The sequence below is a fragment of the Cydia strobilella genome, chromosome Z (genome assembly GCF_947568885.1).
Source record: "Cydia strobilella chromosome Z, ilCydStro3.1, whole genome shotgun sequence".
NCBI classification, from domain to species: Eukaryota; Metazoa; Arthropoda; class Insecta; order Lepidoptera; family Tortricidae; genus Cydia; species Cydia strobilella.
Genome location: NC_086068.1, coordinates 34,447,703 through 34,473,537, shown reverse-complemented (window position 1 = coordinate 34,473,537; position 25,835 = coordinate 34,447,703). Strand labels below are relative to the sequence as shown.

Sequence of the window (25,835 nt, the reverse complement as noted above, 5' to 3'; positions counted from 1 at the left end):
GGATGCCATTGACTATTGGGAGTTTTAGAACGAAAACGTAAAATATTAAAAAGTAAGAGGCAATCCCGCTGATTTTGATACTAACGGGTTGGCTTAATGAGAATTGTTATTTTCGAAAACATAAAAATAAAGACAACAGCTAATGGTTACTGGATTTTATAATGAAAAACTAGATAATATCTAACTTTGAAAGCAAACGCTATAATATATTAAAAGGCTCAATTCATTAACTTTTTGTTACATGCTTCTGGTCGTTCGCGTTACACTTTGAACAAGTTTCAAGTCGACTCTCTTTAATTTCTTTCGGATTTTCGTTGTTAAATTTATTTTATCCTCGAATATTTTTCCCACCCATCGTAATATATAATACCAATGTATATAAAATTGGCCACAAACCTTCGATTGATCTAGCCTTAGAGATATTAGAGGGTTGGCATCCAGTGCTAGGCAAAAAGTAATTGAATTTACAATTAACAATTGCAATTACAATTAGTATGTGTTTGAAATTAATAATTTTAGTTACATGTAAAAGTAATTGCACCTTCAATTTACAATTGCAATTGCTAAATGTAATTGTTAATTACATTTTGAAATTGAAATTAATTACTTTACTCAATTACAAATTACCTTTGTTGAATACAAGTTCCTTTTCGATCATCTTTATTTCCAAAATCATATTAAAATTATGGATGAACTTCAATTTTGACTAATCTTACAATGTTTGACTTTTTGTATTTAAAAAAATACTTAACGGAGTATGTTTGCAGGTTTTTGTACAAGGGGAAATAATACATAAATGAAAAACAGTTTTATGTATGGGAAATCGAAGGATTAAAATGTTAGATTTTTATACCATCGGGGTTAATTTAAGTAAATGTAAAACAAAAAATTACAGTAAGAGTGAATGTAATACATTTGTTCATCTTTGTAAATGAGAAAAAAGTTAACATTCAGTAATTGAGTAATTTAATTGCCAATTGAGGTAATTTTAATGACATATTACAGTTACGGGAAAACAATTTTATATTATTATTATTATGTTTCCTTGTAATATCAAATCTGCTCTAGTTTGTCATTATAAAATCCTGAAACCAAAAGCTATTGTCTTTATTTTTGTGTTATCGAAAATAAAAATTCTCACTGCTTTAAGCTAACCCATTATAATTAACAAATCATTTTAAAATGACTACTTTTTGTTTAAATACGTGTGTTTTCGTAAATATTGCAATCTAAATGTTTTTCGCTAGGGGTTATTTATCTGCACAAATATAAAGTCTCCGATTACAAGTAAGTCCTAAGGAAAATAATCATGGCCGTAGGTCTATTAGGTACTATAATTACTGATTTTGCAAAGTTGCCTTGTCTTGTTTGGTTCCTCGCATTTGATATGAAAAGTAGTCTTTAACTCGGGTGAAAGGCACCATTTCCGTCTCGGCAACTACCTCGGCTGCCTTTCAACCCTTGGTTAACTACTATAAACATTTATCGTCATTTATATTGACTTATTAACATTTTTTTAAATAATGCAATGCAATTTACATTTAATTTCGATAATAGGCACTTGGTCTGAATATGCGGAAGCTAATATTAGAGCTTTTAACTTAATAATATGGCATATGTAGTTGTTAGCCGTTGCTCGAAGTACAAATTGAAAAAAAAAAATTACTTTTCACCCTAGGCTGGGAAAAGCAATCTTCCACCCGTCTATCAGCCTATGAAAGGTGAACTTTCCGAATACGAGAGATGAAATAGTACGATTCGATGCTAGTGCGGAAAGGACGTCATTGCCTTACGAGCACCGAGATATCTTGCCACGAGCCGTAGGCGAGTGGCAAGACTCGGGACGAGTGAAGAATGACATTTCCGCACGTGTATCGAACGACGTTTTTTAATAAAGTTGCGAAAAAATAATAAAAACAACAAGGAGGAAAACTTTGGCAACTTAAAACGCCTCTAAGTAGGTAGTAAAAGTAAGAAAAAACACCTCTTCTTTGACAGGCGTTTCGGCAGCTATTCCTACCTCTACCTTCCTTAGCTATTCCGTTCCATTCAGACAACTTATTAAGAACGGTTTTTCAATATTTAACATTAAAAAATAAACGTGTTATAATGATAATGAGGTAATTAATTAAATTATGAAATATGTATATTTTCGTATTCTTACATTAACAGTAGGTTTTTATGTTGATTACGACGTTTAAAGGAAACTAATATTAACACTCATCAATAAGTAGTCATGAATTGGAACAAGTATAAATTTATAAAAATTGGAACAGTAAAAAGCACTTGTTCGCGAAAACAGCTACTAAAGTAGCCCTTTTTGAGCAACTGTATTAAAAAATATATTTTTCATGTCTCCTACGTACCCGTATAAATAAGTGTTTACCTCAAAAACCACGACAAATGCGAGCCTAGCGCCCATGTTGTGCCAGTAAAGGTTGCTGCGCTGGTAATTGTGGTCATCGCCCGAGTGCCAGTAGCCCGGAAAGCTGTACAATTACAATAATAAAGTCAGTACACGCCACACGCCACGCCACGCGCCACGCCACGCGCCCTTGCTACTAATTAACCACAACATATTGTTATTTATTTATTATAATCAATTATACAGTGTGGAAAATATTTATGAGCCCTGGAGAGAGTGCCTTAAAACCTTAAGTTAGCTCATTTTACTTAAAGAAAACATTCTTTATTTTTTTTAAAGAAACAAAACTGCATTCGGAGATTTTTTTTAATTAGCTTACCTATCTCGCCCGGGAATCGAACTGACTAAAAATTCCAAAAAATAAACACCCTATTTTGAAAAATTTAGAAAAAAAAGAAAAATCTTTGAATGCAGTTTTGTTTCTTTTTAAAAATAAAAGAATGTTTCGTTTAAGTAAAATGAGCTATCTTGAGGTTTTCAGGCACTGTCCCTCCAGGGCCCATTGATTTTTTCCATCTATATGCCACATACAGACTAGTCCAACATTAACCCATGCTTCTGGCCTTGGAGTTAAATTACAAAAAATAACGAATTGTAATCTAACCTATGTGTTAATATAATGTTCTAAATAAATTTAACCTGCTGATTGTGCCAAGCCGCTTGGCCCAAGCGTACAGTATAGCTAAGCAGAGACAAGATTCAAGGGAAAACTTCTATCAAAGACTGGAAAGCGCTACAAACGATCGGCAAATATTCAAGTTGGCAAAACAACGCCACATGATCAGCTTGGATATTAAAATAAACATATGTAAGACGACAAAGGACACCTGTTAACCGATGACAAGCAAATCAACAGTACTACCGACATCTTCTTAATGAAGAATTCCCGAGCCAATCTTTATATGCTACCCCAGGAGTAGCTGGACCACTTAAGAAAATGAAAACCACAAAGCTGTGGGACTTGATAACATACGCTGATCTGTGGAAGCGTCTGGGACCGATAGCGGTGGAATGGCTAACGAAGATCTTTAATGCTATACTCAAATCCAGCGAAATACCCAAAGAATTGCGTCATAGCTATTTAGTACCTTTTTACAAACATAAGGGATATGTAAGTAGCTGCGGTAATTACAGGGGTGTCAAGCTTACCTCCCATACTCTTAAGATCTGGGAGCGTGTACTTAGTAATCGGCTAGGTGAACTTACAACCATATCAAACAATCAGTGTGGCTTAAAATAGAAGAGTACTAAAAGCGGGCGTGAATGAATTTTAGGGGACAGCACCTGCTCAGAGGCACCGTCCTCCAACGGTTCGTTTAGTAAAGAGATACATGTTAGCATCGTCGACACGGTTCACTTCACCTGCACGTGGTCTCGTTGTAGCTATTCTTAGCGTTGGGCGGCACGTGCTCCAGCACGGAGATGTTGAAGTCGGCCATCGTGTGGTTCACATAGTTCTCCAGCGAGCCCGCGTTCGCGAACTGGTACACCAGGCGGGGGATGAAGTCCGACGTGAACGCGATTATGAAACCCTGCCAATATGAAATCCTGTCTTAATGGATTTATATTATATCCTACGAGTAATGGAGTTATTTGCCACATGTGTTAAGAAGCATGTGTATTTAACAGATAAGCTTGTTAACTAGGAAACAAGTCACCATACAAAAATTTTTTTTAGCAGTGGAATTATTAAATTTACTAAAAAACACAGACAAATCAAAAATGTTTTCGCACTTCCGATTATTTTTAAAATAGCTCAAATTCATGGACAAATTTAGAGGAAAGCAAAAAAAAACGGTTTAATTACTAGATTACAGCCCCTCAAGTAATTTCAAAATTAGTAATTATACTTTTTTTTTGCGTTCGTCTAAATTTATCCATGAGTGTATAAAGGATTCGTTGTATAGATCACAAGTTGCTTTCTCAAACTAATTCATAGTAACAAATCATTTCGACGTATCATAAAGAGTACTTAGTTGATTTGATTTGACTGGTTATTAGTAATTAGGAAACTAGCCTGTTATTACAGAGGTAGTGGATCCAATTTCGTGTCTATTACACCGCCTTATAGAAAGAACAATGTGTACTCACGTTAGTAATGATGCTAAGTTTCCCGATGGAGTCAAGGATGCGGTACCAGACGCCGATGTCGTTGACGCGCTGCGGCACGGGCCGGCGGTAGCACGACAGAAACTTCTTGGCGTCCAGCCGCATCTCCAGCACGTTGTTGATGAGCGCGAACAGAGGCGCCAGAGGGAACGCCGCCACGAAGATCGTCACGAAACCGTACTGCAACACTGCGCACGAGCCACACGATACCGTAAACCTTCACGTACTGCCCAGGGAGCCAAGAGCAGTAGCCAACATGACAATCGTTACCGGTTTTTACGTACTGGCAAAAGTTACAAAAATATCAGTATGACCAAGGGCCTGACACTCTTTGATAGAGAAAGATAGTCTTATTGCGATTCCTATAAGAGGAAAGAGAAAATAGTGCCATGCTTAGTCCTTATCACCGACCGGGTTTTTTTTCATGGTCGGGTTATGGCAGCATAGATAGATAGATAAATAGATAGATAGATAAATAATTTATTGCCACAACAAGGGTTTTTTACAATTATTTTTACACACTTATGCTATACTTAACTTAGACAGTATTGTATGTATAAATAAGCTCAGATTACATATCTACGTGACAATGGGACAATCTCAGCTAATGTGCTGGAAGCCCCGCCTTTACTGCGTGGTTTCAGCGCTGGTTTTCAGCCTGCCCGAATTAGCTTCATGCATGAAGTTTATATTTGAACGAAATATGTTTTATTCGGATGTTTGTTATCGTTATATCATGTTACAAATGCATTTCCGTTTTTAAATTACCATTTAATTACTTAAAATTATAAATAAAAAGTACAAAAATTTGCCCGCGAAAAGCTAGTGAGCGAAACGCTCGAAACGCCACGTGACGTCACGAGTTCGACAGATTAGTGTCATTAGTAGCAAACGTCAGTTGGGCCGCCCAACGTGTGACGTCATCACGCTCCGTCGAATTCGCGCCAAAAATTATGAGCGTTTCAACCGCTCAAAAATTTTCAACATTTTAAATATTTTTTAATAAAATAATGTTAAGGTTTACAAAAGTATTTTTATCATTTCCGGTGTTCCAACGATATAAATTATGAATCCAAAAATAAAAATAAATTCATGCATGGAGCTAATTGAGGCGGTGACACAAGGCGACTGCTAAGTACTAACATATTATATTATTACTATATTTTATTTACTTATTTATACGATTAAAAATTAAGTACTTAAGTAACTGAAACAAAATTAAGGAGAAAATTTAACTACAAGACAAATAAAGTAATAAGTAGGTAATTATTTATGGATATGGACATTAGATAATTAATCAAGTACATGTAGGTAGGTACACCGAATATGGAGTATTAAAGTCAATTTGCCTTTTAATCAACACGGGTTTCAGTTTATTTTTAAGCGATGTTTGGGGCATGTTAAGTCGAAGAGGTGGGGGCAGGTTGTTCCATATTTTCTATTAGGAATGACTGCCTTGTTTAATATTTTGCTACGCGTATTAAAATGGTGTTGATCTTTTGCCCATGCAATTTTCTCACGCATGCGTTTTGCACACGCTGAATAGCTTGCGCAGTTTTGCAAAATATCCTGGGTCCGTACACAGTGTCACAATAATTAAACTGCGAGAGAACTAAAGACTCGGCTAGCAAGACTCGAACCTTTTCGGATAGATATTCTCTGAGTCCGTATAAAACCTTGAGACGGTAAAAAGCGTTCCGTATCTTTCCGTTTACATGGTCTATATTACGCAGTTCACCATCCATAATTAAACCGAGATTTATGTGTGTGATACTTCGAGACGTTGCGAGTTGATTTCTAGTTTGGGTTGGAAATCAGTTATTTTTTGGCATTGATGTTTTGTTCCCAAAATGAGATATTTGTTTTTGTAGGGTTGAGAATAAGATGGTTATTTAGTGACGAGTTATAAATATTAGTTAAATCTTCGTGTATCCTTTCTACAGCTTCTAGAGTATTTTTAGGGTCAAAGAAGAGATAGAGCTGGGTATCGTCAGCGTAAAGATGAAATTTACAGTAGTTTAGACAACTTTGAAGGTCGGTAGTAAAAATAATAAATAGGATAGGGTTCAAAATCGATCCTTGGGGCGTGCCCTTTTCAATTAATTTTACTGATGACTTTAATTGATTTACCTGTCTCTACTGATTGCCTACGCCCTGTCAGATATAAAGAAAACAAGTTACGTGCAGTTGGTGCGATTCCATAATACGTCACCTTTTCTAGAAGTAGCTCTATATTGACGCAATCGAATGCTCTGGAGAAGTCTAGAAGCACCAGAATGCTGCCTTTCCCTTCATCTGTATGGATGTATGTTCATGTAATGGATGCACACTTTGACTGTGCGCATCATTTTAAAAAATCTGTTCGCTCCTGCTTAGCAAAAAATAATAGTATAGTATAAGTTAATGATATCCACTTAAGGTAGTTATTGGTAATCTCTGCATTGTTATTGTTATTGTAAAACAACTAAAAATAATAGTGAGTGAAGCCGTACTGATTTAAACATCTTGAAATATGTCTCACGATAGGATAGTTAATTTCGATTGTAAACAGTATTAGTCCCTGTTATAATTAATGCATTATTACTATTATTGTAAAATATGTCACGTAGATGCAGTCTTCTTACTTCATTAAATGCATGTGGTGTTTACCTTTAAGTAATTGTTACGCTAAGCGATAATAGTTTAAACGTTTGTAGTTATACTTAACAAAGTGTAAACAATTGTTGGTGAACCAATAAATATAAAATAAAATAAATAAATCTGAAGCACTAATAATGTCGTCTGTTACATGAGCAAGCGCCGTGGCTGTGCCGTGCCCACCGCAGAAGCCGGACTGTACTTGCGGTATAATGTGTTCCCGCTCCAAGTAACGTGCAAGTCAGTTGCGTGCACACGACTCGCTCCAGGATCTTAGACATAACTGGAAGAATGCTTATCGGTCTAAGATCCTTTAGGTCTTCAACTTTGGCACCCTTAGGCAGTGGTTTAACTCTAGCCAATTTCCAAGCTTCAGGGAAAACGCAGGATTTTATTGAGTAATTAATTTATTATATACGTTATTACAGGTAATGTGACAGGCAATGTTTTTTTTTAACATATCAAAGGTAATCGAATCATATCCCGACGCATTTGTTTAATGCTGTTAATATATTTTAAAACTTGATCTTCTGTGCATTCACTTATTTTAAATTCACCTTGATTAAACTTATTTCGTCGAAAATAATCAAACGGTAAGCTCTCACATCTCCCGTTGTTTGGTATGTTAAGAAAAAAAATGTTGATTTCGTCTGGATTATTTAAATGGTGCGGTATGTTAACTTGGCTACTCGTGCGTAACACGGAAGACCGTTTTAAATATTGCCACATTTTGTTGGGTCTTTTTATATTTTCATTGACATAATATCCAAAAAAGGCGCTTTTCTCCCATCCTATTGTTCTATTCACTAGATTACGCAAGCTTTTGTAATAATCCATGTGGGACTCTAGTTTAGTCTTTCTAGCTTTCGCCAAAGCTTTATCTCGCAAGGACATCATAAGCTTCAAATTGTCTGTGAGCCACGGCCGTGGTTTTTCACCCACTCGTATTATATGCAGAGGGGCGTGTATATCATACAAGCCTACTAATAGACAGTTAAAGGTTTCCACCATCTCATTCACATCGCGGCAACTTTTGACTTTAGTCCAACGGATGGCTTTTAGATCTGAAATAAATGTTGCTTCATCTATTTTATTCAAAGCTCTGTAGTTAATATAACGGGGGTTTCTTTAGGTTTTGTCTGTTATAACTAGATCTAGGAGAGTGGCGCATTGGTCTGTAATATGCGTAGGTTCCTCTACCAGTTGCTCTAGGTTCTGTTGAGATAGGAAACTCAATAGTTCCTGCGTGGAATTCCGACTGCGTTGTAATAAATCTACATTAAAATCGGTAAGTATAAAAATATGATTACAGTAGGCAAAGGTACTCACAGATTCATTTAAGGAGTTGATTGCACCGCCGACCGACAATCCTGACTCTAGCCTATAAACTGTTCCGACAGCGATTCGTAATAGATAGGAGGCAATGGCGAAATACCGAAATGTATAAGAGTGAAAGAGAAAAAGGATTATGCTGCTATACATTAACCTGTCAATACATGAATATGTCTTTCTCTTACCCCTGGTCGCTCGGTTTCATGTCTATACCTAACTACTATACCTATACTATGTCTATGAGTATGACAAATGGGAACGAAAAATCACGTGATCATTTCCATTTAATAGGTAATATTTCAATTTCCATTGGAGTAAACTGTCACTTGGCTCGGCCCCCACATTAAACTCGCTGCTTGTTTACGGAGCAAATCAATACCAATTTTTAATGACGTAAATAAAGTTTTCTAGGATATTCTTCAAAGACAAGTCTTAATATTATGTATCCTTAATAACGGCATCACCATAAAATATACCCACACATGACACAACTATGGCAGGCGATACAAATATTCGATTAACAAGTGAAAGTAATAGGGAATATTACTGCAATGTTCTGCCACCAGAGTGCAGCACTAGCCTTTTTAGTAAACCATAGAGTAACGTATACATGCTGTACCTTTAACAGGTTTTTGACAAGTTTTCAGAGATAGTACTATATAGGTAGGATAGGTTGACTGGAAGAGATCCCTTATAGGGATAAGTCCGCCTTTGTACATTGTATATATTTTTGTTCTTTTATTGTGTTTGTAATCTACAATAATCTGTAATATGTACAATAAAGTGTTTACATACATACATACATACATAATAAAATATGACATTGATGCATCAAGGCGGTTTGTTTACAGAGGACCTACCGGAAAACGCGAATCCGAAATTTCGCTATTTGCCTCTTTATCGCTCGAATATACAAGAATGACAGAGATGTTAGATAACGAAATTTCGATTTAAATCTTGTTTCGCGATAGAACCTCAGATTCTGGTAGTGGCGCCCTGGCGCCCCCTAAGCAGAGTTTCGCGTTATATTTCCTATTTCCGCAGGTTTAAGCATTGCCAGAGGCATCATTCACATAATATGTATTGAAATATTAAAGTCACTTACCCATTTCTAAATATTCGGGAAAAAGACCCATGTTACCGAAATCGACTAGTTTGAAATCTTTCACCCACTGCAATGGACTTTTAATCCTGAAAACGAAATAAACGACAATTGGTCAAATATTATCCCACCAAAAACATTTTTATGTAAAATGTTGCCAAGGCCGTAAGGCTCGCACTGTCAAAAAGTTATCAGATCTCTCGTAGAGCCAAGCTTCTAACTCTACAAGCACTAACTTCACAAACTCTACACGTCTTCTATCTTCTGTAGTTTTGGCTCTGCGTTGATGAATCAGTCAGTCAGTCAGGATCAGGGATGATGCGGATGCGGCTTTTTAAAGGCCCACATCCGCGGATGCGGATGCGGATGTCGAGATTAGGCACATAAAAAACGTCAAATATTTAGTAATTTTTATTTATAAAAAAACGACTTAGTCTGAACGAATATAGGTGCCCCACAATCGCATTACTATACTAAAGTCCAAATAAATCACACTTTTCACTTCTTTTCGCTGTCCGTCATAGGCTAAAGTGCTCGATCGACGAATCCGAAAAAAGAAACGAAATTCCTATTGGCTAATGACGAAATTACCTAGCACTTACGCCGCCGCTAAGACGTTCCTGTACCTACCTGTTCCACATCCGCATTAAGCTCCGCATCGGTTTTATGCGGTGACGGATGCGGATGTTGAAAATAATGCGGAAGTTCCGCGGTTGCGGATGCGAATGCGAATATTCGCAACATCCCTGGTCAGGACACACGCATTTATATGTGTATATATAAGTAGATAGATTAGATTCCGATACAATAAGTATATTTGGCCATCCATTTATTTGCACAACTTATTTAAGCAGGGCCGGATCTAGGGTAGAGCGAGTGAAGCTGCCGCTCTAGGCGCCGGATGGCAAGGGGGGCGCCAAAATGGCAAATGAGAAAAAAAAATAAGTTTTAAAAGACGCGAGTGTGACGCGGGCCCAAAATACGGTTCGTTTTGCTTTTGGGTAAAAAGCTTCAACGAAGGGCGCCAAAACCCGATTACGCTCTACCCTGATCAAGGACTCGGGCCGGCACTGTATTTAAGGTTCGACACTCGTATATTTTAAGAAATATAGCTACATCAGCGATACCGTTTAGAAATAAGAAAGCTTAGATCGCTCACTCCATAAATTTCCTTACTTAATAACAATAAGTTGTATGGGAGGTACGGTAAAACTTAATCATAAGTTTTAAAGTTGCTTAAAATACTTACTTATCATAAATAAGTCTTCACATAACTCGCTTAAAACTTATTCGTCTTATTATGAACGGGTTTTTTTAATCTATGTATGGAGTGCGCACTCTAACCTCTCTCACTGCTCACTCACTACTGGGTATCTATGGGGATACATACCGGTTTTTCCTTCCGATGGTACGTAAGATGTACCACCACTTGAGCAAATAGGGCATGAGCATCTCGACGACCGTGTTAATGAACTGCTTGCCCACCATGATGATGGCCAGCTGGATGGACAGCTCCAGCAGACAGCCACCGGGCGAGCACTGTCCGCAAGCACAACCAAATCACTACTTGCTAAAATGAAACCTTTTATCCCTCTCCTCTTTAGAACCTACTGTACCTCTCTTTATACCTGCAGCTTGTGGGCTAATTATTCGCAAAGATCGATCAGTGCCCTACGGGTACAGTCCAACAACGCCTTCAGGATGCTGTTGCGTCTGCCGCGCTTCTGCAGCGCATCAAGCATGTTCGCGGACGCGCAGTTAGACGGTTTCTTTGCTACAATAAGAAAGCGCGCCGCCGCGACGCGTCGCAGAGTGCTTGACAGTAGCAACAGTATCCTGAGTTTGATAGCGGGTAGGCTCGATAGTCGCTATATGCAGCACTGGTCGATCCTGCATCGTTCCCTAGCTACGTATGTAATCTAGATATCTAGTAAGAGTAGTAAGTTAAGTAATAATTAATTGTATCTAACATAGTTTTAAGTTCCTGCATGTACATGTTCGACTAACCTGTTATGGATTTCTGTGGTCCGAAATAAATGTTTTTTTTTTCTTATCGTTATGCCATACATTAAAAAATGGTAAATGCACTCGCTCGCATGACAACGACATTGCTACAAGAGCGAATACACTGGATTCCGATAACACAAACTATTACATAAATTAAATTAACCTTTCCAAACTTCTGCGTTAATAAATAATTTGGACAAGTGCGTGTCACACCGAAACCCCAACAGGGCCGTACAATCACAGTTCTTTAATTGTTGCATTTCTAGTAGTACCTAGGACGTTTCATTATCTATTAAGGTTAATAAAGACATACCCTCTGTCTGGGTATAATTTAAAGTAAAATGAGTAACTGAAACTGAAAGTGACCTCCTCCTGTCTCTGTCCGAAGAAGCGGTTGTAGGCGCCGGGGCGGCCGATGAACTTGCCCTTGAAGAAGGCGATGTAGAAGATGGATGCGTAGTAGTTGACGAACTGCAGCAGGTAGATCTTCAGCGTCAGCGAGTCGTCAAACTCCGTCTGCGTGCGCAGCAGCTCCTTCTCCGTCAGCCACTCGGCCAGGCATTGGTAAATCTGTCAGCATAACCTCCCACACGTCAATATAGGCCTAAATACTCAATACCACAGTCGGCACGAGCACGACTGAATGAATTATGTTGCGAGTGGAATACTGCTTTATCAAACTGAGTCATCCAGTCTACTTTCTTTTTATGATTTATTAGAACAAAAAGTTCCAAATTCAGGTTAACACAAAGCTCCACAAAACTACATTTAATTTAACTGTGGAGTCAGGTATCAGTCTCACTAATAATCTAGTTAGTTTATTATTATATTTTGAAATAAACAAATAGGGTAAACGTTTACCAAAGGGCGAGGTTGTTTTATGCAATAAACGCTGCGTTAAACGCGATCCGTTTGACGCACATCGTTTTACATGGATAATTTAATTACCAAACATTGTTTTACGCGATGGACGCAGCGGTAACTGCAGCGTGAGAGAGACGCAATGCTTCAATCGCACATTAAAAAAAATATGTTCATAGTATGTGACTATGTGTAAGGAGCCTAAGGAGTATCCATGTATATTGCGTTAAACGCGTCCGTTCGACGCAAGCGGTTAGGGTCTCCCCATTCTCCCCACACCTAAAGACGTAGAATCGGCAATAGCCAATAGAAAAGTTTTAGGTATGTTTACGCGGGTACACTACATAATTCCGATCTTTAAATGCTCGACCCGTCAAAATTCTGACTGTCGTAATTACGAATGATGAAAATCAAGAGGATTTATATTTCCGAAAACCCAAAAAGCCGAATTTTGCAAATTCCGAACCACATAATTCCGATTATAACAATTCCGATGGTGACAAACACCGAATTTACCAATTACGATTTTTGAAATCACGAATTCCGAATTGCCATTATTACGAAATTTTAAATTCCGAACCACATAATTCCGTTTATAACAATTCCGACAGTGACAAACGCCGAATTTAACATTTACGATTTTAAAAATCACGAATTCTGAATTGCCCTTATTCCGAATTGACGTGATTCCTATTTTAAATATCCCAATTTTTTAATTTCCGAATTTGTTAAAGTTCGTTTTCTTGAGGGTCGCAGTTCCAACTTAACCTAACCCACTTTTCTGGCAACAGTTCGTTTTCTTGGGGGTCGCAGTTCTAACCTAAACCACTTCTGGCAACAGTTCATTTTCTTGGGGGTCGCAGTTCTAACCTAACCTAACCCACTTCTGGCAACAGTTAGTTTTCTTGGAGGTCGCAGTTCTAACCTAACCTAACCCACTTCTGGCAACAGTTCGGGTTTGCAGGGTCGCAGTTCTGCCTAATTCATTTATGCCGAATTTTTATGCCGAATTTAACATGATGCGGCATGACAGGCACCCGTAATAATTAATAAAACGTGAGTCTTTATTTGAATATCACGGATTTAATTTTTCCAACCTTACAAAAAACCGAATTACTAAAACGTGTCTTTATTTGAATGTCACGAATTTCATTTTTCCGACCTTACAAAAGACCGAATTTCTGAATACCGAATTATTTTATTTCCGATCGGACAATGATTTTTCGGAACTTAAGAATACGGAAAAAAATATTTTCGGAAAAGTGCATATTCGGAACTTTAAGCTTTCGGTCAAATGACAATCGGATTTTAAGTTCGGAATCGGAAATAGCACGTTCGTGATTTTATTCCATCGTGTTTTTAAAAATCGTTATTTTGATATTTCGGACATAAATAATCGGGATTATGAAAATCGTGGTTATAAAAATCGGAAAAACGTATTTCTGAATATTTGGGTGTTTCCATGTTTACGCAATAAGAGCGAAAAAGTCGTCGTCGCTCGGCTCGACCGCCCGACGGCGACGCCTTATAGTCTAACCCGTTCGTATAAAAATACCGCAAATCGATCTACAGGTTAGCCGTTTGGCACACGCATACTAGAGGTAAAAACAAAATTTTTGACCCGAAGTTCCTAAAAAAAATTCGCTGGGGGGGGGGCGTGGTAAAATTTTTTTTTTGTATGGAAAAAAAATATTTCTTTTTCCAAAACTTATCGAGTGTGGTATCATACGAAAGGGCTTTATGCGGCGATTCTAAAAATATATCACATCATTACATTTCGGGCATTTTTTTTTAAATTAAAACAAAAAGAATTTTCGTAACATACCAAGTTTGGGCTCCTCCAGACACGATATGTCTGATTTTTTTATACAATATACCACAAATGATACGTGATATCCTCATGTCTAACCCCAAGAAAGCAAATTTGAAAATAATATCATTAACATTTTTTTTTTTTAATTTTTCAATTTTACAAAGTGACGCAGTTCTACTTCAATACCTATTTCACGAGACTTATGGAAATATACTGCTGATACGGTACATATTAATCATAAAATGATACGTAATATCCATATATCGAACGGAAAATACCTCTTTAACCCTTTAACTGCGCCTTTTCATTGGTTGGTATAGTTTGTTTTGTTTTTGACACAAAATATCAAGATTGTATCCTTCAGATACGATATATGTACCTTACTGATTTTTTTTTGTACAATATACCATAAATAATACGTAATATCTTGATATCTAACCCCAAGACAGCAATTTTGAAAATAATTTCATTAAGATTTTTTTTTAAATATTTTTCATGTGTATAATTTTTCAATATTACAATATTGAAAAATTCTTTTTGTTTTAATAAAAAAAAAATGCCCGAAATGTAATGATGTGATATATTTTTAGAATTTTTTTCCATACAAAAAACAAATGTTTTGCCACGCCCCCCCCCCCCCCCCCTGCGACATTTTTTTAGGAACTTCGGGTCAAAAATTTTGTTTTGACCTCTAGTATGCGTGTGCCAAACGGATAACCTGTACATCGATTTGCGGTATTCCTTTGGAATTGGGGTCGAGCGGCTTCCGCTATTACGACGCATGACATACATCACATACATTTTGTTTTGTGCGTTTACTACATTTGACGATGCAAGAATATACAATCATTGTGCAGTGCATGTCAGTATTAGTTAATTATTTATAATCATCGTCGCTCTTATTGCGTAGAGCCAGTTGTTCGGATTCAGCAGGCCCATGGGGCCCCAATACCTTTCACAAATTATATAGATACTCAGTATACTCACGTAGTTAAAAATGCATATTAGGAACAAGTTGATGAAGGCCGCCGTGGCGGTGGTGAACATGATGGGGTTGTGCTTGATGAGCACGTTGTCGTGGTGGCGAAGTGCGATGGCGCCCAGCAGCGACATACGGTAGAGCACGACGCCGAGCACGGCCGCCAGCGCCAGCAGCACGAGCAGCGCCACCACGCTGAAGGACATGAGCGTGGCGGGCAGCCGCATGCGCCAGAACGGGACCATCGGCTCGCGCTGCCCCGTCACCACGTTCAGCTGCCACCACCACCACAACACAACACTATATTAAGTTACTACCTACCTAAAACACAACACTATATTAAGTTACTACCTACCTAATCATGATCCGCACTGCGAGATACCAGTACTCTGACCACGATACGCTTGCACCGACTTGCCATCCCATAGGAGCACCATACTTGACGTACCATTTGATATTAAAACTTAGCGTGGTTCTTAATTAACCTCATGCATAAAGTTTATATTTGAACGAAATATGTTTTATTCGGATGTTTGTTACCGTTATATCATGTTACAAATGCATTTCCGTTTTTAAATTACCATTTAATTACTTAAAATTATAAATAAAAAGTACAAAAATTTGCCCGCGAAAAGCTAGTGAGCGAAACGCTCGAAACGCCACGTGACGTCACGCGTTCGACAGATTAGTGTCATTAGTAGCAAACGTCAGTTGGGCCGCCCAACGTGTGACGTCATCACGCTCTGTCGAATTCGCGCCAAAAATTATGAGCGTTTCAACCGCTCAAAAATTTTCAACATTTTAAACATTTTTTAATAAAATAATGTTAAGGTTTACAAAAGTATTTTTATCATTTCCGGTGTTCCAACGATATAAATTATGAATCCAAAAATAAAAATAAATTCATGCATGGAGCTAATTATTTCAATTAGTAATTACAAGAAAAAACCGGCCAAGTGCGAGTCGGACTCGTCCACCTAGGGTTCCGTACTTTTTAGTATTTGTTGTTATAGCAGCAACAAAAATAAATCACCTGTGAAAATTTCAACTGTCTAGCTATCACGGTTCATGAGATACATCTTGGTAACAGACAGACAGACGGACAGACGGACAGCGGAGTCTTAGTAATAGGGTCCCGATTTTACCCTTTGGGTACGGAACCCTAAAAAGGATTATGAATCATAACGGAACTTGGTGAATAATTTGTTTAAGAGCCCTTATTCCTTGGAGCGTTCATCGATTTCACGAAATAACACTCAATAGATGGCGTTGACGCGCGGTACGCGAGCGCCGGCAACTATAACGCGTTTTGAACGCAGAGAAGAATAATCTTGATCGTTGTCGATTTCAATAGCAAGTAACATTATTTTTATTGTTATAGCCACTCTTTTATTTTATTTTATATGCATGGTAGTAGTAATTTCAGTTTATTATGTTAAGAAAATATACATACTTGTACCCAGAGATGACCAGGGTGCCTAGCCAAGATGCCAACCGTTTAGGTACTTATAGTTTACATTAAAACCAAATCTGCAGCTGGCCTCTGAAATGGGTAATAGAAACGCGATCCGTATGTCTTTCGCTTTCCAAATGACCAGGGTGCCTAGCCAAGATGCCAACCGTTTACGCTCCGTAGCAAACGAAACGTAACTGTCTCTGTCGCACTAATATTGAAGAGTGATAGAGAGAGATTACGCTATTGTTCGCTTCGGAACGAACGACTGGAATCTTGGCTAGGCACTCGGGTTTAGTACCTACAGTTTACGTTAAAACCACCTAAAACCAAATCTGTAGCTGGCCACTGAAATGGGTAATAGAAACGCGTTCCGTATGTGTTTTGCTTTCCAGATAATCAGAGTACCTAGCCAAGATGCCAGTCGTTCGTTCCGTAGCGAACGATAGGGTAATCTCTCTCTATCACTCTTCCATATTAGTGCGACAGAGACGGTTGCGATTCGTTCGCTACGGAGCGTAAACGGTTGGCATCTTGGCTAGGCACCCTGGTCATCTGCAAAACGAAACACATACGGAACGCGTTTCTATTACCCATTACAGTGGCCAGCTATAGATTTGGTTTTAACGTAAACTATAATAGGTACCTAAACCTGAGTGCCTAGCCAAGATGCCAGTCGTTCGTTCAGCAGCGAACGATAGGGTAAGCTCTCTCTATCACTCTTCCATATTAGTGCGACAGAGACGGTTGCGTTTCGTTCGCTACGGAGCGTAAACGGTTGGTATCTTGGCTAGGCACCCTGGTCATCTGCAAAGCGAAACACATACGGAACGCGTTTCTATTACCCATTACAGTGGCCAGCTATAGATTTGGTTTTAATGTAAACTATAGGTACCTAAACCTGGGTGCCTAGCCAAGATGCCAGTCGTTCGTTCCGCAGCGAACGATAGGGTAATCTCTCTCTATCACTCTTCCATATTAGTGCGACAGAGACGGTTGCGTTTCGTTCGCTACGGAGCGTAAACAGTTGGCATCTTGGCTAGGCACCCTGGTCATTTGGAAAGCGAAAGACATACGGATCGCGTTTCTATTACCCATTACAGTGGCCAGCTATAGATTTGGTTTTAATGTAAACTATAGGTACCTAAACCTGGGTGCCTAGCCAAGATGCCAGTCGTTCGTTCCGCAGCGAACGATAGGGTAATCTCTCTCTATCACTCTTCCATATTAGTGCGACAGAGACGGTTGCGTTTCGTTCGCTGCGGAGCGTAAACAGTTGGTATCTTGGCTAGGCACCCTGGTCATCTGCAAAGCGAAACACATACGGAACGCGTTTCTATTACCCATTACAGTGGCCAGCTATAGATTTGGTTTGAATGTAAACTATAGGTACCTAAACCTGGGTGCCTAGCCAAGATGCCAGTCGTTCGTTCCGTAGCGAATGATAGGGTAATCTCTCTCTATCACTCTTACATATTAATGCGACAGAGACAGTTGCGTTTCGTTCGCTACGGAGCGTAAACGGTTGGCATCTTGGCTAGACACCCTGGCCATCTGGAAAGGGAAAGACATACGGAACGCGTTTCTACTACCCATTCAGAGGCCGGCTACAGATTTGGTTTTAATGTAGACTATAGGTACCTAAACGGTTGGCATTTTGGCTAGGCACCCTGGTCATCTGGAAAGCGAAAGACATAAGGAACGCGTTTCTACTACCCATTTTAGAGGCCAGCTACAGATTTGGTTTTAATGTAAATTATATTATAGATACCTAAACGGTTGGCATCTTGGCTAGGCACCTTGGTCATCTGGAAAGGGAAAGACATAAGGAACCCGTTTCTACTACCCATCTTTTTCACATGTCTTCACTTGTTATTTAATTTATTTAATTTTATTATTAAAAATATATTTATTTGCTGACATGTCCCATAATTACTCAGTTTAATTTAATTAAGTTATAAGCATGTATGTAATTAGTTTGTAAGATTTCTAACACAATGCATTATTGTTAAAGAAAAAAAAAATGAAAATCCAGAGGCCAGCTAAAGATTTGGTTTTAATGTAAACTATAGGTACCTAAACGGTTGGCATCTTGGCTAGGCACCCTGGTCATCTAGAAAGCGAAAGATACAAGGAACGCGTTTCTACAACCCATTTTAGAGGCCAGCTACAGATTTGGTTTTAAAGTAAATTATATTCTAGGTACCTAAACGGTTGGCATCTTGGCTAGGCACCCTGGTCATCTGCAAAACGAAACACATACGGAACGCGTTTCTATTACCCATTACAGTGGCCAGCTATAAATTTGGTTTTAACGTAAACTATAATAGGTACCTAAACCTGAGTGCCTAGCCAAGATGCCAGTCGTTCGTTCAGCAGCGAACGATAGGGTAATCTCTCTCTATCACTCTTCCATATTAGTGCGACAGAGACGGTTGCGTTTCGTTCGCTACGGAGCGTAAACGGTTGGTATCTTGGCTAGGCACCCTGGTCATCTGCAAAGCGAAACACATACGGAACGCGTTTCTATTACCCATTACAGTGGCCAGCTATAGATTTGGTTTGAATGTAAACTATAGATACCTAAACCTGGGTGTCTAGCCAAGATGCCAGTCGTTCGTTCCGTAGCGAATGATAGGGTAATCTCTCTCTATCACTCTTAAATATTAATGCGACAGAGACAGTTGCGTTTCGTTCGCTACAGAGCGTAAACGGTTGGCATCTTGGCTGGACACCCTGGCCATCTGGAAAGGGAAAGACATATGGAACGCGTTTCTACTACCCATTCAGAGGCCAGCTACAGATTTGGTTTTAATGTAGAGTATAGGTACCTAAACGGTTGGCATTTTGGCTAGGCACCCTGGTCATCTGGAAAGCGAAAGACATAAGGAACGCGTTTCTACTACCCATTTTAGAGGCCAGCTACAGATTTGGTTTTAATGTAAATTATATTATAGATACCTAAACGGTTGGCATCTTGGCTAGGCACCTTGGTCATCTGGAAAGGGAAAGACATACGGAACCCGTTTCTACTACCCATCCAGAGGCCAGCTACAGATTTGGTTTTAATGTAAACTACAGGTACCTAAACGGTTGGCATCTTGGCTAGGTACCCTGGTCATCTAGAAAGCGAAAGATACAAGGAACGCGTTTCTGCGACCCATTTTAGAGGCCAGCTACAGATTTGGTTTTAATGTAAATTATATTCTAGGTACCTAAACGGTTGGCATCTTGGCTAGGCACCTTGGTCATCTGGAAAGGGAAAGACATACGGAACCCGTTTCTACTACCCATTCAGAGGCCAGCTACAGATTTGGTTTTAATGTAAACTATAGGTACCTAAACGGTTGTCATCTTGGCTAGGCACCCTGGTCATCTAGAAAGCGAAATACACAAGGAACGCGTTTCTATGACCCATTTTAGAGGCCAGCTACAGATTTGGTTTTAATGTAAATTATATTCTAGGTATCTAAACGGTTGGCATCTTGGCTAGGCACCTTGGTCATCTGGAAAGGGAAAGACATACGGAACCCGTTTCTACTACCCATCCAGAGGCCAGCTACAGATTTGGTTTTAATGTAAACTATAGGTACCTAAACGGTTGGCATCTTGGCTAGGCACCCTGGTCATCTAGAAAGCGAAATACACAAGGAACGCGTTTCTATGACCCGTTTTAGAGGCCAGCTACAGATTTGGTTTTAATGTAAATTATATTCTAGGTACCTAAACGGTTGGCATCTTGTCTAGGCACCTTGGTCATCTGGAAAGGGAAAGACATACGGAACCCGTTTCTACTACCCATTCAGAGGCCAGCTACAGATTTGGTTTTAATGTAAACTATAGGTACCTAAACGGTTGGCACCTTGGCTAGGCACCCTGAACAGACCCGAACACCTAGGCGAAAAAATTTAATATTTGTGCTATAAAATGTACCTATGATTACATTGATCACCTAAGGATCAAGATTTTCTAATCGCAGTATACACCACTTCTCGGAACTAGCTCGTTGGTTACGAACGAAAGAAACGCCTGACGATCGAGCACAGGTCCGTCCCCTTAGCGCTCTCGGAGGAGACTGAGCGCGCAGTGTCGGTGCAGCGTGATTTATACGTCTTTTAAAAATATTTAAATTTACGGGAAAATAGGTCCTATAGTTATGATTTTTTTTTTATGGGTTTACATAAAGTTCGAGTTTGCTATAGTATTATTTTGAGGGCAAAATATAAGTACAATTTGCGATAAAAAAATATAATACGACCCTGTTTTCACCGAAAAAATGAAGAAAACTCGGAAGGTATTTTATCAATTTTTTTAAATGAATCTTTGATTTTCAATCATTTCAGCCCCTCGTACAAGATATGGTGAATTGAATTGTAATCATTCATGTACCAAATGATTCTTGTTTACTGCAAAATTGGCAACCGAAGCGACACTTCTCACTGCAAATTTTGAAAAACTCATTTATTTTAGGTTTAAAAAGAGAAAATGCAAACTTTAACTATTTCAGCCGCTAGTTTAGGAAATGATTATTTAAGAACTTTAACAGTTTTTGAATAAATACTAATAGTTACATCGTAATGTTGAATGAAAAAGGAAGCATTTTGCAAAATACGCTCGTTTGTAGGAATAAGGCCTCTTAAGTAAGCCAACAGATGATCACTGATAACCGAGGTGTTTTGCTACGCGTGCTGCTTCTACGTGGGTTCCAAGCCCAGCTACTCCCGAATTATCAGAATTATATATATATATATATATATATATATATATATATATATATATATATATACAGGGTGGAAATAGATTTTGGGGGCAGCTACCAGATCCCGTGTTGCTAGACGAAAATGGTCTTAGGAGACCTTCCTTCGATTTCAAATTAATAAAGATAGGCGTTTACAGATTTTGGAAAAAACATACAGGTTGCGAGAAAACGGTCATTTTTGACAAACTTTTTTTTTATGCCAATCGATCCCATTCCTGTCCAGGATCAAAAGCTTTTATGGGACCAAAAAGAAATTTCCGGCTAGAAAAGCCATAAATCGAGAAAAACTTTCCCCATACAATTTGTATGAAAATGAAAAAAGTTTTTTTTTTACATGTATTTTTTTATGTCAATCGATTTCATTTCTATCCAGTATCAATAGTTCCCTTGGGGTCAGCTTTTGGTAATGTACAAAAAAGCCACAAATTAATGAAAACTGTTTTCATACATTTACTATGGAGAAAAAGTAAAACTTTATTCTCATTTATCTGTCACCCTAATTCGTACTCCTATGCTGAATGACTGTATGAAAACAACCAATCCTTCAATGAAACAGAACTGATTAGCGTGACAGAAAAATGTAAATAAAGTTCACTTTTTCTCCATAGTAAATGTATGAAAACAGTTTTCTTTAATTTCTGGCTTTTTTGTACATTACCGAAAGTAGGAAGCTATGGATACTGGATAGAAATGAAATCGATTGACATAAAAAAATACATGTAAAAAAACTTTTTTCATTTTCATACAAATTGTATGAGTTTTTCTTGATTTATGGCTTTTCTAGCCGGAAATTTCTTTTTGGTCCCATACAAGCTTTTGATCCTGGACAGGAATGGGATCGATTGGCATCAAAAAAAAGTTTGTCAAAAATTACCATTTTCTCGCACCCTGTATGTTTTTTCCAAAATCTGTAAACGCCAATCTACATTAATTTGAAATCGAAGGAAGGTCTTCTAAGACCATTTTCGCCTAGCAACACGGGATCTGGTAGCTGCCCTCACTGACCCAAAATCTAATTCCACCCTGTATATATGCAGTTTAAAGGATATATGTTAGAAGAGATTACACTTGAACTTCAACTACAGGCGCCAGCTACCGGTATTTCAGAAGAGGCCTTGGCAAAGATCTTGGAGAATTTTGTTGATAAAAAGAGAGATATATCCATGCATCAGAACACAAAGAAACTGACCGAGAAAATGGTTTTAGATAAATTTACCAATAAAACGACAAATGCAAGTCAATGGCTGACTACTTTTGAGACTGAGTGGGTAGGGCAATAAAAATAAAACAAGAAAGCTGCGTCATTACTAGACAAGGAGAACGAGCGAGACGGTCGACTTAATGACTTACTAAATGGAAAAGCCCGTTTATTTGTACAAGAAGTAGTAGGTACAGTACAAGGGATAGGCACCTGCGTCCGCTTGACGTGCGCGAGTCGCGCGAGGTACTGCGGGCGCGGGTGCTCCTCGTACACGTCGAACCCGGTGAGGTCCCAGCGGTGCGTCATCTCCGCCGAGTACCGCTTCCACATCTCCAGGAAACACGCCCCTGCATGCAACACACCCACACACATAGTTCAACCCAGAGAGCAATCACTGCTTGCTGCTACTGATTAATACTTAGCTTACTGATTAGTTCAGAGATCAGGCTGAATTACTAACGCCCGCAATATAAAACGCTATAGTTTTAAACTACAAAAAAAAAACAATTTAGTTCCCACCAAACAAAATCGGTTCCGCACCCTCTACGAGTGTACGAGTACCTACGCAGAGCAGACAAGTTGGTGTTTAGTTAGAATATGAATGCTAATTAATAATACTTGTTATAATGTTATCGTCTCACAAACACAAACGATGAGCATAACAATGAATCTACTTATTTCAATCCGGTGCACGCGACACTAAACTCAAAATACACCAATTGTCAATTACTACCAATAGTGGAAAAAACTAATATCATAACGAATGAAACCCAAATTAACTTTTTACCAATATGAACCGTTCTTCATTTGCACTTTTCTCAATATGGGCTAATCCCAAATGGACTGAAGCTCACACACAGCGATACACAGAAGGCTCTTTTCCCAAAATACCCTAAATTTCAATCACAGAGCACCCGATTTCCATAATGATTGATTCACAAAATGGTCTTTTCCCATAATACACCAAATTCTCGATTGTCTTGTTTTATTAAGTAATAAAACCTTGCGTAAACATAACATGCCACTGCAGATACTATCTTAACACTGGCCACTTAAAAATGAAGTGTCAACCGACGCAAAAGGAATCGATGTCATGATTTTATTGTTTCTAGAGATTCGCAATGGCCAACAGGGAAATTATTTTTATTGAGAATCAAAAAGGACACCCCGCTCTTATTTATGACGGGCACCGTTACAATTTTAGTCGTAACAACAAAAATTCCATTAACTGGAAATGTGCGAATCGCACTACAGGTTGCTTCGCATCCGCAACTCTGAATAAGAATAAAGACACGGTACTGAAGGTAAGCGATCATGTCTGCAAGAGGCACTACAGTGAGAACATACGCAATATTGCGATAGATACCTGTATGACAGAAGTGTGCAAGAAAATGACACCGGTAAAGAAAGTTTTTGAAAAAATGGTGAGGAATTTGCATGAAGCCGATCCTAACTTTAGTATGTGTTCCTTTGATGAAGTAAGAAGTTCTTTATACAGTGCCAGGCACAGGTATCTGAACCAAAAGACTACGGAGTTTACTCGATTGGAAAATGTCAAAGTACCTGATTTATTGGCACATGAATTTCTGGTACTGGAAGATGGAGACACGAAGAAAATTTTAATTTTTTCGACGAAGATTGGCAGAGAATTTATGAGAAAATCAATTGAAAAACAAATTCAATACTACGGTGATGGGACCTATAAAAGAAAACCAAAACCCTTTAGCCAATTGTACTATATACATGCTAACATAGAGGCTAGCAAAGGTATGACCAATGTTGTACCCGTAGTGTTCGCGTTGCTCCCGAATAAAAGTCAAAACACTTATACAAGATTTTTCACGTTGCTACGGGATGAAATGGGAGTAAATATACATATGTTTAAATGCGACTAAATTAGCGCAAATTAATGCATGTGAATCAGTCTACCCAAACTGCGAGTTGACAGGATGCTATTTTCATTATAATCGTGCGGCATGGAAGAAAGCAGAGTCATTAAAATTCGATACTACCCGCGAGGGCAGCAAATTTACTGAAATGTGTGCTGTTATGCCGCTGTTGCCACAGTCGGAGATATACGATATGTGGGTGACACTACTAAGTGAGGCTCCAGTAAGAAATGAATATGAAATGAAAAATGAATTCATGCGGTTCAAACAGTACATGGAAAAGACTTGGTTGAAATTAGGACCCCATAGCACCAATAATCCGGTTGAGGGCTGGCATCGACGGCTTAATATTCGCATGCCGCACAAGCCAACATTAGAGCGGTTTCTATATAAACTAAGGCAAGAAGCCAAGTACCAAGACACTCGCATATGCAATCCGTTGTTCAGTGGAGCGAAGAGGCAACGATGTGACATTGTTTTTGATCGCAAGTATCAACAGCAATTATCGGATCTTAGTCACGGATTAATATCCGCAACAGCTTTTTTAGAAAACGTCATCCAACTCAAGAAACGTCAGAGATAAACGATGAAGATTACTAAATAATTTAAGTTTAAAATAGAAATGTTTTGTTTTTATTTTGCCAAATAAATATCGTTTAAGCTTATTGCTACTGTATTTTTTTTCTACGAGGGCTCCCAAACATTCCGGGAGTGGGCAGTCAACGTGAAAAAAAGTTCAATGGCTTGTAATGGCTTAGTGTCAAAAAGTACACATCATCGTGGTCACAATGGTTTAGTGACAAATGGTACACATCTCAAAATGCAAGTACAACAAAAGGGGTGATGGACAAAACGCTTGATTGATATAACGTGCTTAAGCTTAAAAGAATCTGTAAAAAAAAATAACTAGCACGTGAAAAAAAATTGGTGCTTTTGTAATTCAAAAAAACATTTCCTTCTCAACGTAACTAGATGGATCAGATGCCCGAAGGGCAAACTGCCCAAAAATAGCTCCGTCTAGTTAAGTTGAGAAGGTTATGTTTTTTGAATTACAAAAGCACCAAATTTTTTTCACGTGCTAGTTATTTTTTTGACAGTTATTCATTTAAACTTAAGCACGTTATATCAATCAAGCGTTTTGTCCATCACTCCTTTTGTTGTACTTGCATTTTGAGATATGTACCATTTGTCACTAAACCATTGTGACCACGATGATGTGTACATTTTGACACTGAGCCATTACAAGCCATATATTGAACGTTTTTTCA

The 25,835-nt window shown here is 38.4% G+C and overlaps 2 protein-coding genes across 2 annotated transcripts in view; both read right to left on the bottom strand.

Annotated features, from left to right (window-relative positions):
* Nucleotides 1-25,835, bottom strand: part of LOC134754273 (exonuclease 3'-5' domain-containing protein 2) — a 446,643-nt gene that overhangs the window by 227,285 nt on the left and 193,523 nt on the right. The gene's annotated exons all lie outside the window — the stretch shown is intronic.
* LOC134754181 (anoctamin-1-like) overlaps nucleotides 1-25,835 on the bottom strand; it is a 131,162-nt gene that overhangs the window by 12,532 nt on the left and 92,795 nt on the right. The window contains exons 12-19 of the mRNA XM_063690311.1: nucleotides 22,889-23,025; nucleotides 15,274-15,540; nucleotides 11,979-12,182; nucleotides 10,996-11,144; nucleotides 9,609-9,694; nucleotides 4,517-4,722; nucleotides 3,788-3,957; nucleotides 2,387-2,489 (exon numbers count right to left, since the gene is read on the bottom strand). Of these exons, the coding sequence (XP_063546381.1) occupies nucleotides 2,387-2,489; nucleotides 3,788-3,957; nucleotides 4,517-4,722; nucleotides 9,609-9,694; nucleotides 10,996-11,144; nucleotides 11,979-12,182; nucleotides 15,274-15,540; nucleotides 22,889-23,025 (1,322 nt within the window). The remainder of the gene's footprint in view (nucleotides 1-2,386; nucleotides 2,490-3,787; nucleotides 3,958-4,516; nucleotides 4,723-9,608; nucleotides 9,695-10,995; nucleotides 11,145-11,978; nucleotides 12,183-15,273; nucleotides 15,541-22,888; nucleotides 23,026-25,835) is intronic.